The 14,930-nt window shown below is 37.8% G+C and overlaps 1 protein-coding gene across 2 annotated transcripts in view; it reads left to right on the top strand.

Moving 5' to 3' along the window:
* The window catches only part of plpp3 (phospholipid phosphatase 3), a 47,238-nt gene that overhangs the window by 19,696 nt on the left and 12,612 nt on the right, over nt 1-14,930 (top strand). The window contains exons 2-4 of one of the 2 annotated variants that reach the window (XM_067417156.1): nt 1,924-2,078; nt 5,474-5,754; nt 7,752-7,809. In XM_067417156.1, coding sequence (XP_067273257.1) covers nt 1,924-2,078; nt 5,474-5,754; nt 7,752-7,809 — 494 coding nt within the window. Of the gene's footprint in view, nt 1-1,923; nt 2,079-2,475; nt 2,634-5,473; nt 5,755-7,751; nt 7,810-14,930 lie in introns of both variants that reach the window. The other variant, XM_067417155.1, reaches the window with a different exon arrangement.

The raw sequence follows: 14,930 nt of genomic DNA, 5'->3' as shown, positions 1-14,930 counted from the left end.
AGTCCAAGTTTTTAGAGATTGAGGTATAAGTAGATTTTCTGTCGAAGAAAAGCAAAGACGCTCTGGGGGTAGATCGAGGAACGTTGTTTTTCCAAACGGGCTTGTTCCCAGTGCTGGTATGATCTTAAAGGTTTGGTTTATTGTATGTATGTATATGTGTGTTAGAAAGAATCAGTCACCACGGCTGCAGTCTCCTCTCTCCAACCACAAAAAAAAAAAAAAACATACGCCCCTTCTCTCTTTTGCTCCAAACACCATTCCAGACATTTGGGTGGTCGGCGTAAGCTAAGCTTTGTTTTTCTTGCTATTCACACATTTTACAATCCTTCAAGGGGAACTTTTCAAAGCTCCCACCACAACTTTGAGTCTGATGTTTAGTTTGCTTTGATTTGAAAATATGTATTTATTTTTCCCGCCATTGGTTAGATGATGACAGCTGACGTGTGTTTTGCAGGACGTGTGACATTTTAATGAGTTGGCCACTTTGGGCTGAGTTCCCAGCCTGGCATCTATCCCTTTCCTTAAAGAAAAAAATAGACCGGTTTAGATGCATACCCAACTAATGTGCATGTAGTTTGTTGTCCATTTCTATGCCACGGGAAACTGTCCTCAGCATAAGTCTTCAGGTTTTTGCTTTTAATCACAAAAGGTGACTCATCATAGTTATGAAAATGTTTTAGCAAAACCACAAGCGAACCTGAAAATCCATATAATCTGTCTCCATAATGTCTGCATACACCATCTCTGTTCCAAACCCTAGTGAGCCGCCTACCTAGATAGCATTATAGTCACACTCCCAATGTAATGCAACAACATGTTACCTCCTAAGAGAACTTGTTTTGGCAAATCCTTAAGCCCAGACTACTTCGGTTTTTACACATACTCTAGGGTAGGCATATAGTGCACATTCTTTTATGTTATGTATATTTATGGATATATATGATTGTTATTATCTTAGCGACATGCTAACATTAAACTCTTATTACAATTAATCGCGAGCATTATTTGTGTGGAGATGTAGATTGTTCCGATAAGGTTTCATGATTGTTAGCATGTAAATGCAAATGGAGCAAGCAAGACAGCTCACTATAGGTTTGGAAAAGGACTTCACACTCTCACTGAATAGGCACCTTATCACTCTTTGCTCTTGTAAAACCCAACATTTACCCTTTACAGTTTGAATCCCTCAATGAAACTATCCAACCAAATAAACATTATTGGTCATTATATGGTCTTATCTCTGCTGAATTAGGTCTCTGAAGCTCTACATACAGTATTATTTGCATAAAAGCTTTGCCTAATGCCATTAGGCTGCATTGTCTTTAGCTGTAAGCTACTTTGCACTGACAATAGCACTGAACCCGGGCAAATGTGAAGGGAAGCTTCTTTTGCTATTGTGCTGCTTCGCGCAAATTACTTAATTAGCAAACACCCAAACCGTTACTTCGAAACTGTGTATTGGATACACAGTGCATTATGTGTGCTCTGTGAGGTTTTGTGTACACGGCTCTTGTAGCAGCAGCACTTTAAGCTAATGCTTTGTTTAGAAGATTAGATAACAGCTAGAAGATTTTAGTTAACAATCCATCTCATCGGTTTTTCATCTAATGCTATTTTGCTTTTTGCACTTGGTTTTCATGCTATTTACACTGCAATCAGTATTGTTTTCAGAAGAAAACATATCTAAAAGAAATGCTTTAATCACCATCAGTTTACTTGAAGATGCAATTAGTCATAAATCAGAAATATGATTTAAAATAAGAAAAGAAAATTGTCTGTGGGCAAAAAAAACTGACAAGAATACTGATTTTGCAGTGTATTTTTCACTATATATTACGCTTCATGAACACAAACATCCCTGCCCTCTCAGGTAAGTGTGTATCATGACACGCCCTATGGGGTCTGTGTGTGTTTTTTGCGTAGTCATGCTGCCCTCGATGGTGTTGCATAAATCGACAGTGCAGCCGTACCAGCGTGGGTTCTACTGCGCGGACGACAGTATCCGCTACGCCTATAAAAACAGCACTGTGCCCTCTTCTGTGCTGACAGCCGTGGGCCTCCTCCTGCCCATTGCCAGCGTAAGTGCCCCACAGAGGGGCCTCAGACAGGGGACATGGGGCCAGGCGAGTGGGGCGACTGCATGGGAAATCAAGTCTTTTGAGAGAGTTATTATATTTTATAGCTGTTATGTAGCAGAAACTTCTAGTGCACTGTACTAATCATAGGCAGACATTAACTATATGCAGCCGTTTACTCTCTCAGAAACCGAGCTTCCATGTCAGACCCCCCTCCCCTGCCTGGTTTTTCCCATAATCCTCGGTTGCTGTGTGCTGTGCTGTGCTGTGCTGTGCCGTGCCGCTACCTGCGTGTGTCTTTCTGTTGACTGACCTGAAATCTCTCTCTTTCTCTCTCTCCCCCCTTCTCTCTCTCTCTCTCTGTGTGTGTTTGTGTGGGTGTGTGTGTGTTTCGCTATAGCTGGCCTGCCTTTCCTGATTATTGAAACTAGCACAATCAAGCCGTACCGTCGCGGGTTTTACTGCAGTGACCAGTCCATCCAGTACCCGTATAAAAACGGGGACACCATAAGCGATGCCGTGCTCTGTGCCGCTGGCATTCTAATTGCCATCCTCTCTGTAAGTTATTCTCTTATATATTCATATAAATCTACCACTGATTCATAAACTTCCCATTTACATTCCTCATCCCCTATTAGATCATTCGAATAACTCTAGAAATAAATGACTTTATAGCAAAGAATCCTACCCATAATCCTCTTCAAATCCATTAACCAGTCCACCCCATCCCATCTTTTCATTTAAAATATTTGAATAACTCAACATCAAGGGATTTATCATGGTCAGGGCTATCTCTATCTCTATCTCTCTTTCTGTCTCAGACTCGCTCTCTCTTTTATTTCTGTTCCGTCTTCTTTTGTCTGCATGTTTTGTGCGTTGCTCTTTTTGTGTTTGACTTTTTCTCCGAAAAGTAATTCTCAAAAACAGCAATGCAAGGTTACTTTTAAAACATGTTAAAAAGCAATAATATAATGACAGAACCCTTGACAAAAAAAGTACACTAGTATACCTTTAAAAAACTGCTTATTATGGAAAAATACTCTTTAAAAGAATATGAACAGAATGTATATCTGCAAGCACAATTTTTTAAATAAATATACTTAAATATACTTTTAAGAGTTGAAGTATACGGTAGTACAAGTGCTTATTCAATACAGTTAAGCTCACTTCTTTTTCAAGGAAAGATTAAAATTTTAGTCAATTTATCATTGAAATTTGCTATTTTAATTACAAAACAATTAAGCAATTTTAAATTTTAACTAAATAGTTTTCCTAGTAATTGTTTTTTGTTGACTTTTAATCATGACCATTTTTTTTTTTTGCAAATGTTCTAGCAGATTTTGTAAGATCGACCCTATTATTCAGTGAACTGAATTTGGACCCCAACAAATAAAACTAAATAAAATGAAAACCTTGCCAAAAAGCCCCGCAAAATTTGAGTGTAGTTCCATCTGGGTAAGAGAATAAACTCCCCTACTGCTGCTGAGGTGTTAAACTAGTAGACATTCACAGCCTTCGTGACAGCTGGCGAAGGGTTAACCTCTCACAAATTAGCCAAATCACCTTCAGGACACATGTTGGACGAAGAACAAGAAAGAATGCAATGTCAAACTAGATAGCGCAATTATTTTTAGCGCTTGTGAAACTTCAAAACAATTTTTAGCGCTTGTGAAACTTCAAAACACTGTCGCAAAAAAAAACTCAAGATGCCAGACAAGCCCCTTGTGGAAAATAAGTGGAAGTGGTCTTAAGCACGAGCCCCTGAACACTGGCATAAAACCAAACCATGACTCCATGGAGATCCTATATGGAGACATGCGTGCCTCACTGTCTGGAGTAGACATGTTCCCATGCTCAGCAATTCTCCTGATTAAAACAAGGTGTGTGTGTGTGTGTGTGTGTGTGTGTGTGTGTGTGTGTGTGTGTGTGTGTGTGTGTGTGTGTGTGTGTGTGTGTGTGTGTGTGTGTGTGTGTGTGTGTGTGTGTGTGTGTGTGTGTGTGTGTGTGTGTGTGTGTGTGTGTGTGTGTGTGTGTGTGTGTGTGTGTGTGTGTGTGTGTGTGTGTTGGCATCCCTTACACAGCTGTAGTTAATTAGCAGTGTCTCCAGTCCTAGTTTGGTTAGGCCTCAGGGAAGGCAGCCCCACTCTTCACTACCAACACAACAGTGTTCCACAACAGCTTAAAGAGAGAAAAAAATGGGGGGGATAGTAAATTTCTCATTAAGGAATGGTTTATGTACTACTTGACAGCCCACGCCTCTCTTCTCTAATTTACGTCCTATTGGTTTCAAATGGTGCAGACCTCCGTTTTAAACTCCCATGCTCTAACTGCTCATATGAAAGCTATAACCTTTAGAAACATAATATGTTCCATATCATTAAAATGTCACCAGCAACGGGCAGGCCATGCTCAGTCATAACTCACGTTACCCGTCTTCTCATTTCTTTTACTCATGTCTCCCTGCTTTTTGGATTAATGTGCTTTCCTAACAAATAGCTCATTTGCATGTACGTCTAACCTCACCCTGCATGCCCATGACCTGACCACTGAAATCTTGTGATATTATACAGTGACACGTTAATCTTTGTGGTGTGACTTATCAAATTCACCATAATTGTATCATGTTAATGGCATTGTAGCTCTGTTCCAAAACTTAGTGAACTGCCTCACTTTCTAGTCTTATATAGGATAATGGATTAAGATTTAGAACACTATACGTACACTGTAAAAAAATATTTAGAAAAAAAGTTACCTGGTTCCCTTAAAATTTTGAGTTAATTGAAATTAATTTTTTTTTTTGAGATTCGACAACCTTTATTAAAAAATTATTAAAAGATTTTGTAAGCATATTGGGTAATTGTGTGTGTTTTAAATGTGATGATGCAGTGAAACATGCCAAATAGTGCAATTTTCATGATTTATCAAATTTTTTATGTGGTTCAGATACAATAATATTTTGAGTTTCTATTTATTAAACTAATTTCCTTCATTGTATCAACTCAAATATTTAATTTCAATAAACTCTAAATTTTAAGGCAACCAGGTTACTTACTTTTTTACGTTAAACCAACAAAAAACAACCAAAATACAGTTTGTATAGTGTAGACGACAACTCCGAGCATCACACAAAATGGCTCGACGATTAATTTCAAAATGTTTTGTTGTTAAAATGTTGCTAAGCTAAAAGTTGTAATGCTATAATAAGCATACAAATACATAAATGTGGAAAATCTGTTTTTAATTAATCTGAACCAATTTTATTGATAGTTTTGAGTATTGATAAAATATATTTATACCCAACATCCCTGCTCACCTACTATTGGAACTTTGCTGGGTTTTGGAACAGAACCTGTGTGTAGTAATAATCACTACTGTCAGTAATTAATTTTGTTCTCTAGATTGTGATTGGCGAATGCTACAGGATCCATTACCTGAACCAGGGCTCCAAATCTTTCGTGGGAAACCCATATGTCTCCACCCTTTACAGACAAGTGGGCGTGTTCATCTTCGGCTGTGCCGTCAGCCAATCATTCACAGACATCGCTAAGGTCTCGGTTGGCCGGATGAGGCCGCACTTCCTAGATGTTTGTCGGCCTGACTACTCTACCATTAACTGCTCTCTGGGATATATTACTCAATACACATGCCTGGGAGATTCCAGCAAAGTACAAGAGGCCAGGTGAGATATTCAGCACATATATGCGCATGGGTTCCCTTGCTTTGAAAGAAAAATTCTATTAAAGGATAAAACTAATCGTTTGTCAACTAAAAGAGGCTTAGTTGACCAAAAATTAAGTCGGTTAGCTGCAAAAAAAAAAAAAAAAAAAATCCAATCCAATAATTCCAATTCCAAGCATTCACCAATCATCCATCAACCTCAAATATGGCTTATCATTTGAAACATGTTAGTAGTAGCAGCTTTACATGGCTGTTAAAGTGTTTGTATGGAAATAAGCTAAAGTATTAACATGCTTGCTTCATAATAGGAGGCCCCGGCGCGATCATTTAAATCAACTTGAAATACTCCATAATTTTTGGTCATACAGATAAGCATATAATACATCTTTGAAAACTGAAAAGTGTCTGCTTTTATTTGTGTAAACTCACAATAACTAAACAAAGAAAACAATTAGGACGCAGTTTCTGCCGTTTTGGTCTGTAAACTTGAGCGTGTCAAAAAAATCAACCAAAACTCAGTATATACTTGCCTCACAGACATGAGAAATATAGCTATAGAAAGGTAAAGTTATTGTCAACCAATTGATGTGGAAGACAAATATTCTCAGATTATATCAAATCTTTTTGAAACATATAGGCGTGTCCACTACTGCGGAGATGATGAGTCAAAATCAATCCGCGGCAGAAAACACAGAAAACATTATTGACATGTTTAGACAGTCCGCTTGGTGTTTTTTTTCCATGACACATTTATAATCATAACTTTTGCTTTGTGTGCGTTTGAGTGCTAATTTGGTATATATGTATTATACATATCATTATTATGATTTATATGGCTTATTAATATATGCATTAAATTAGTCGACTAATCTTTTAAATGAACGACTACTAGTTGATTTGAAAAATCTTTAGTCGAGGGCAACCCTATTATAGATTAGGGTTGCATGATATATCGATATATCATGATATATCACAAATGTACATATCGCGACATGCAACAGCTTGCACTATCTGAATGATTTTAATAGGCTAAAGTATATATGCATATAGCAGAGAATAGACTTGGACACTCGACTGTAACTTACATGTAGGGATGGGTATCGTTAAGGTTTTAACGGTATTACTACTCTTATCGATACTGCTTATCGGTCCGGTACTTTAACGGTATTCTTATCTGTACTATATATATATATATATATATATATATATATATTCATTCTAGTAATCAAATGTAAAATAACACTGCATAGTTTATCATAAATAGCCTAAATTAATGCTAATTAAAGCTGAAGTTATTCATTCAAGAGCTGTGAGTGATTTTCTCTTTGCATTTGGTTGTTTAATTCGCATTAATTCGTCAGCATGTTTATTTACACTGCTGCCTCTTTAAGACAGATGTGCAGATCTATAGGCGACTAATAAAAGGCAGATGCACTACATTTTCTCCCGAATATATCCATAATAACTACGTCTATTTTAGACACAAACTGTGTTGTGTTAAAGAGACTCTCCAAGCCAGTCATTTTGATATAGATACCGACAGCAGAACCGATAACGTCCGAGCTTATACAACGGTCTTTCAAAATTCACCCCCGGGGCCCGTTTTAATTCCGGTTTTCGGGTACCCATCCCTACTTACATGTGACTTGCTTGATGCCAAAAGAGTTTTTAAGCGCAATAAACTGCAGAAAAAAACAACTCGTTCACACTTTCTGAAGCGCACACAGAAAGTTTCCCTTTTGAGCAGCGTGCGATCCCGAATTCTTTTTTTCTTTCGCAGCTAACTGCGCTTGAACAGTTAAATACACACACAGTTATGTCAAAATGCTGAGTATTCATGTAAACGCTGTCAGTTATGTCCCAGGTAAACTAAACAGTCGGTGAGCATAAGAGAATTAAAAGAAATTGAATAGGTGTATTTATTTGCAAAATCTACTCAGTGTCAGAAGCTTAGCACGTAAATACATTTTGATTAAATGCTTTTTTTTTTCTTCGCAGGAAATCCTTCTTTTCTGGACACGCTTCATTTTCGATGTACACCATGCTGTACCTGGCTGTAAGTACCCACACTGCTATAGTTTTGTTGATTTTTACTAAAAAGCTGTTTATTCATGACTGTTATATCTAGTGTGAAACGGTGACCCTCTATCGCCCCTCACCCTCCTCTGTGGGACTCTGACATGTGGGTCACTGTTATTTTCCTTGTTCATCCCCTGGATGGACACACTCCACCTGTTTTTATTTGTGCAGCTGCATAGACTTCCTTTCTCTCTGAAGTTTTCCTTCATTTCTCTCTCATTCCTTATGCTCTATTTTTGTTCTCTTTTTGAATGGGTCAAACTCTTTTTATATACTAATTATGCAGAATCCCCAATATAGCTTTACATACACACAAAGCCAGATTTCGTTCAGCCTCCCGGAGTCTCTCACTGTATGTAAAGCCTCTTTCAAAGGCGTCAAACTTTCTCCCTTTCACACGCAAGTCCCCACACTCCTCCCTATTATCTCCTCCTTTCTTCCTGCATGTAAATCATCAGCATCTCCATGGGCCCCTCCACCTTTCACTCTTTCAGATGGTCGGAGGTGGAGCCGCTCCGCTAATGGAGGTGGCCAGATGTTCATTCTCAGTGTTTTGAGAGATTATTTGAGAGTAGGCAAAGATGGAATTAGTAGGGAGATAGAGAATATGTGTGCTTGAGGCTGCAAGTCTGTTAAAACTCATGCAGGGTTCGTTCTAATGCTCTCAAAACAGCCATTAAATGAATGTGTGATTTTGACAGATGGGCCTAACGCCCGAAACGCTGACCTGAACACTTCCTATACAAGAGGAAACCGTACTTTATGAGCCAGACCCCAGGCAGGTACTGTTGAGTGTTTTGTGACTAAAGCAATAATTTTTTTACGCATAAACCTGCTTTATTTTAAACTATCATGATTAGCCACAAGGTAGGAGAGATGTCAGCCAGTGTTACACATCATTATTCATGGTGAAAAGCAAGCATCCAGAAAAAACAGGATCCAAAAAAGCTGAATTCTTTCCAGAAAACCTTATTTCTAACTTCAAAACAGACTTTCAGCATGTCTTGTAGTAACTTGGCAATTTTAAGTCTGAATTATCATCTTGATTTTAAACCCTGGATTTGTCTCCAAAAGGCAAATTATTCGGGTGTTCTAAAAAACCTTGACCAAATTTCTCACAGCCAAAGCCATATTAGTTTAGACTCATTATAAAATGTGAATATGTGAATAGACTATTATGTTAAGATACAGGGTGACGCTAAGATTATTTTACCATCTGCTCTTGGCCTTCAGAGTTAAAAACAAGAGGAGAATGCTCTTAGATATCAAAGAACAAAGCATGATAAGCAGATTTACAAAGCTAAATATAAAACTGAAGAACGAGAGAAACAAGTGAAGGAAAGTTTTCTCTGAGTAGACAAATCGAGCGATACCGTCTTATTGAATGGAGCGTTCCCCTTCCTGGCCTCGCTCCCTGTAATTATCTCAGTCTAGCTGTCATGCTTCATGGGTCAGACGCTGAAGTCATAATGAGAGCTCACACCAGTCTTGTGATGCCCTTTTATTTGCACAAACGTAACCCAGGTCAAAGCTAGACTGTCTTTGTTCTCACAAAATTGACGAATGAATCATTATAGAACACTACCTCAAGACAGAACCCACACCTGTTCCGTCAATGATACGTTTGACTAACTTTATCTCACTTTTTTCGCTGTTTCTTATGAACATGTACTACAAACGTTAAATAGTTACCAAGATGACTTTGCATTATGTTTACATATGTTTTTTTTTTGTTTTTCTCGGTAGTCTTAAGGTTTGCTTTTTTAAGGCAAGTTGAAAACTTCTTCCAATTTATAAAACATTCACCTGAGCAGCATTTTTAAATCACTAAACAAATTAAACCATTTTCTTATTATCATTGTTAGATCAAATCAATTATATTTTCTATTAAAACTAACTGTATTTTATATATAAACTAACTGACCATGTTTATTATGAAGCAGCAGCCAAAACATATTTAGAAACTACAACTCCAAATGTCGTAGTCATTATAAATGATTTAAAAAAAAGAAATTACATGAAATTATTTGTAATGTATTGATTTCATTAATTTAACTTGTTATATACATTCAAAATTTGTAGATTTTTTAAAGGAAAATATTACTCTTATTTAGGAAGGATGCATTGTCCAAATGAAGTCCTTAGCAATGCATATTACTACTAATAATAATACATTTAAAATAGGAAATGTACAAAAAATCTTCATAGAACATGATCTTCACTTAATATCCTAATGATTTTTGGCATGAAAATATTTTTTTTTAATTTTGACCCATTCAATGTATTGTTGACTATTGCCACAGATATACCCGTGCGACTGGTTTTGTGGTCAAGGGTCACATGTATAATGTTGCAAAAGATTTCTAATTTTTAAATGAATGCTGCTCTTTTAAACTTTATATTCATCAGAGTCCTAAAAACATTTTATCACAGTTAAAGTGTTAGTTCACCCCAAAAATGAAATTGATGTCATGAATGACTCACCCTAATGTCGTTCCACAACCGTAAGACCCCAGAATATGCACACTTTAAGTGTTCCTTCGGAACACAGTTTAAGATATTTTATATTTAGTCCGAGAGCGTATGTGTATGCACACTATACTGTCCATGTCCAGAAAGGGAATAAAAACATCATCAGAGTAGTCCATATGTGACATCAGTTAGTTAATTAGAATCCCTTGAAGTATCGAAAATACATTTTGGTCCAAAAATAACAAAAACTACAACTTTATTCAGCATAGTCTTCTCTTCCCTGTTTGTTTTCAGTCCTCAAATAAAGATTTGAATGTTTATGAATCAGTGTATTGATTCATGATTCGAATCGCGTGTCAAATGGCCAAACTGCTGAAATCACGTGACATTGGCGATCCGAATCATGAATCAATATGCTGATTAATAACCATTCAAATCTTTATTTGACGATTGAAAACAAACAGAGAAGAGAAGACACTGCTGAATAAAGTCGTTATTTTTGGACCAAAATGTATTTTCGATGCTTCAAGAGATTCTAATTAACTAACTGATGTCACATATGGACTACTTTGATAATGTTTTTATTCCCTTTCTGGACATGGACAGTATAGTGTCCGTGCATTGACTTTTTATACACTCTCGGACTAAATATAAAATATCTTAAACTGTGTTCCGAAGATGAAGGGAGGTCTTACGGGTGTGGAACGACATTAGGGTGAGTCATTAATGACATCAATTGAATTTTTGGGTGAACTAATCCTTTAACGCAAAAATATTAAGTATCATAACTTTCAACGCCAACTACTGGAAGACCTGTGTAGTGCAGGACACATTGTACAGATTTTTCCTTCTTCTAGAACTTTGTCTGCAGTCTGCGTCATCCTGCCGAGAAGCCAGTGAGTGAGATTAATGTCCTTAACTTTAAACTGAACGAGTGAAGCTCAGCCCCTCAGGTGTCTGCTAGTACTACATTGTGCAGTGTATTCAAGAGCCTTAGTGCACCACAATATCCATGCAGTTCAATACCAGATTGGCTGGTCAACCTCATGCTCCGTGAGTTGGATCAGCATATCAGTTTGTTCTGGAGAGCAAGTGCATGTGGGTATTTTGTGGGCAGCAAGCTGGTTATTTCCTAGCCTCTCAATATGACCTTCACACTCGTAGTCAATGAGTTCTGATTTAGCTGTGGTTTTTACTTCACTTCTCAGACCGCATGATGACACATGAAGCTCAAGTTTGCTATAGTGACCAATAGATACAAGATCACAGGAAGAGTAAAAATAAACCAAACCCTCACAGAGTATTTTTGACATGGACATCTTTTACCAGCTGTTTCATACTTATTTCTCTGTACAATGGGCCCATTAGCATGTGGCGAGGCTGCGTTGCCTTCGCTGTAATAGTTTTGGACCCAAGGTCAGGATAGAGGAGAAGGCATTTCAGTAGTGAAATCTGACTGTTTTCTACTAGAACGGTGCTTATACACGTCAGAATGACCCAGAAACCATGTACAGCACCATGAAAAAGATCAGCCTTTCCTATCAAACTTTTTATGTTAAGCTAACAGGATTTATTGTAATGCATCGTGGTACCTCTTGCTTTTTCTGTTTCCCATGCCAAGTTGGACTGAACATGCCATTTTGTGGCTGTTTGAATGACCTGAAGAAGTCAATCGGTGGGCTTAAAGGAACAACCTCTATGACTTCTTCACAGAACACACTCTTTTCCATGCTGTTACAATGAACTGAAATCTTTTGAGGATGACTACTTTATGTGATGAACAAGTTTAATTTAGGCTTTCATTTGCATATAAGCATTGATAAATGCACATACATAGAGCATTAACGCATGAGTACCAATGATGTTTATTCTGGCATTAAACATCATGTATAGCTATCGCTTCAGAAGACTTGGAAGACTTTCGGAAACTAATTCTTTAATAGCCCACCGGGATCTTTTCTGTTGTCCCATTTGATACCACTGTATCAGATCTGATGGCAAGACCCAGATCGCCTGCAGGGAAGGGACTGAATGAAGACCGTCAGCAGGATGGAGCACGTTATCAGCACAAGGCTGTGTTATTTCTCATATGGGCACAAGGCGTGTTTATGTGTTTGTGTTTTGGGTTTGGATGTCGCTGAGGAATCTAAGACCACACCGTCTGCCAGTCCTGCTGCCACCGCCTCAAAAAGCACAGAGATTAGAGAACCATATACACAGCATCGTCTCTAATCGCAACGTCTGTGGCACGTTTGGCTTATCTGAGCTCTGATAGCAAAATGCTAAGAGGCAGATTTGATGGACTGTATCTGAGCCCTGATGGTCCTCAGGCTTTGTTGCTCTTATCAGCACTTGGATGCCTACGTGTGGAGAGGACCCCACTCTCGCCCTGAGGAGCGGAGACACTTTCAGAGTTTGGAGAAGTCACAGAGCTCATCTCCAGACTCCGACATACCGGCTCACAGCTTTAGAGATCAGCGTCAGCAGGATTCCTGGTGCGCCGAACGTCACCCCTCCGTGACCTCTTACAGTCCAACATATACCAGGACTCTCTCTTTGCTGTTTTAGTGTAGAAAAGATTTATATTAGGGATATTGCAAGTGCTGGTACAAAGGAAAAATACTTAATGTTAATACATAATTTACTTAATTGAGAAAGGTTGATTACACAATTTGGTAATATTTATATTAATATGTTTCTTTATAAAGCCTATGGATGGTAAGTAGGGCTGTCAAAATTAACGCGTTAATGCAAATTAATTTTATTAACGCAGCACACATTTTCTGCTTGGTCCGTGGCCTAGCCCGTAGTTGGAGAAATCGAGATCAGCCATAGACGTAAAGGATGCAGCAGCTAATAGAAATAGGGGAAGAAAAGGGTTAATATTAACATTACTCTGAAACAAGTGCAGTTATAGCCTACATAAGCTACCATATTTTCTGCTTAACTTTTATTAGACTCCAGGTCGAAAGAAAAGTGCATTTTTACACTGAGCACATTCTCTGCAGTCCGAGCGCGATTAAACTGCAAGCTCGCTCTCGCTCATGTCTGAGGTAAATCATTGACACCATCACCACTAACAGTACATGTGTTTTATCGAACTAATTACTTTACAATCGGCTAAAACAAATACGCAGGTTAGGTTTCTGAACAAGAGCGCTCCCGAGTTCGTGTTTCTCAAACTGTTCGCGTGAATCGCAGAACAGTTCGGCGCACACACACACAAAATACCAGCAGTTCAATAGTGAACGCGCTTCTCTTAAAGGGGCCACACTATATTCAAATCCGTGGAATATGGACCTCCTCCAGGTATGGTGTGGTACTGGTGCGCTCACAAGTCTGCGTGACAGCTTTTCACATTACCAATACGAGCTGTGCCCTATTCTGAACTAAACTGCCAGTGTAAAAAACTCACTTTACTTATATTCTTAAAATGAGAGAAATCACTGCTTATTCAAAATTTTTAAGCTAAGGCTTAAGAGACATGAACTAGTTCTTTGAAAAACATCTGTGACCTTTGATACATTTCTAGTCTTCATGCTCTGAGTATGGTTTCACTAATAATAAACGTACATTTGCATATTTGTCCATTCCCATGTTGATTAGAGTATTAAAAACTTAAAACATATTAATTTAAGATACATTTACAACTGATAAAAATGTGCGATTAAGTTGCGATTAGTTGCAAGTTAACTCATGACAATCACGCTATTAATCGCGATTACATATTTGAATCACTTGACAGTCCTATTGGTAAGAATTGAGCTCTAAATCAGCATATTATAATGATTTATAAAGAATCATGTCACATCACAGGAATAAATTACATTATAAATGCATTCAAATAGAAACATTACTTTAAAATTTTGTTCACAATATTTGCAAAAATATGCTGTATTTTACATCAAATAAGTCCCACCTCGCTGACCCCAAACTTTTGAACGTGCATGCGTGCGTGCATGTAAATGTATAACCGTGAATTCTTTTCTGAAACTGAATTCTGTTTGACCCCTCATGTGTGTGAAATTGAGCATATGGCGGATGTCATCCAGAGGCCCTGGTTGCCTTGTTTGTGTTGTGACCACTTTTTCAAGTGAAACGACAATAACATTCCACGCTTTGTGCTGCATTGTGCAACATTTGCCTGTTGGAGCGAAAGAGAGCATGAAAATGTCATTTTGGAGAACCAAACTGCTATTTTTATGTTTTTTCTTTTTTTTCTGTTTATAGTTTTCTTTTGTTACATTAATTTAGATGAAACCCTTCTGAAAGATGATCGAAAATCCTGGAAGCCTTCAAAATGGTTAAGTTATTTTCTCAATTTTGCATCTGTGATGTGTGAGAAATAGCTTCAGTCACAAGGCAAAAAACATTTGATAAAAAGGGAAGGGGAAAAAAACTCAGGGATTACCCATGCAGATGGATGTTCTTCATTTTAACAATCCTAATTTATGGATTCACTTTTGTAATTTTGTTTGAGCTTTGCAGTAATGTCAGTGAGTCTCTGACAGGCATAGGCGGACAGACCTCTGTCTCCGAAAGCCAAGATCTGTGGTTGAAGAACATTCCATTGCGTTTATATGGCCATATGGATCAAAGACATTATTGACACGTTTGTTTGTGAGT

This window comes from Pseudorasbora parva, chromosome 15 (assembly GCF_024679245.1).
Source record: "Pseudorasbora parva isolate DD20220531a chromosome 15, ASM2467924v1, whole genome shotgun sequence".
Taxonomy (NCBI): Eukaryota; Metazoa; Chordata; class Actinopteri; order Cypriniformes; family Gobionidae; genus Pseudorasbora; species Pseudorasbora parva.
This window is presented reverse-complemented; position numbering and strand designations above follow the sequence as displayed.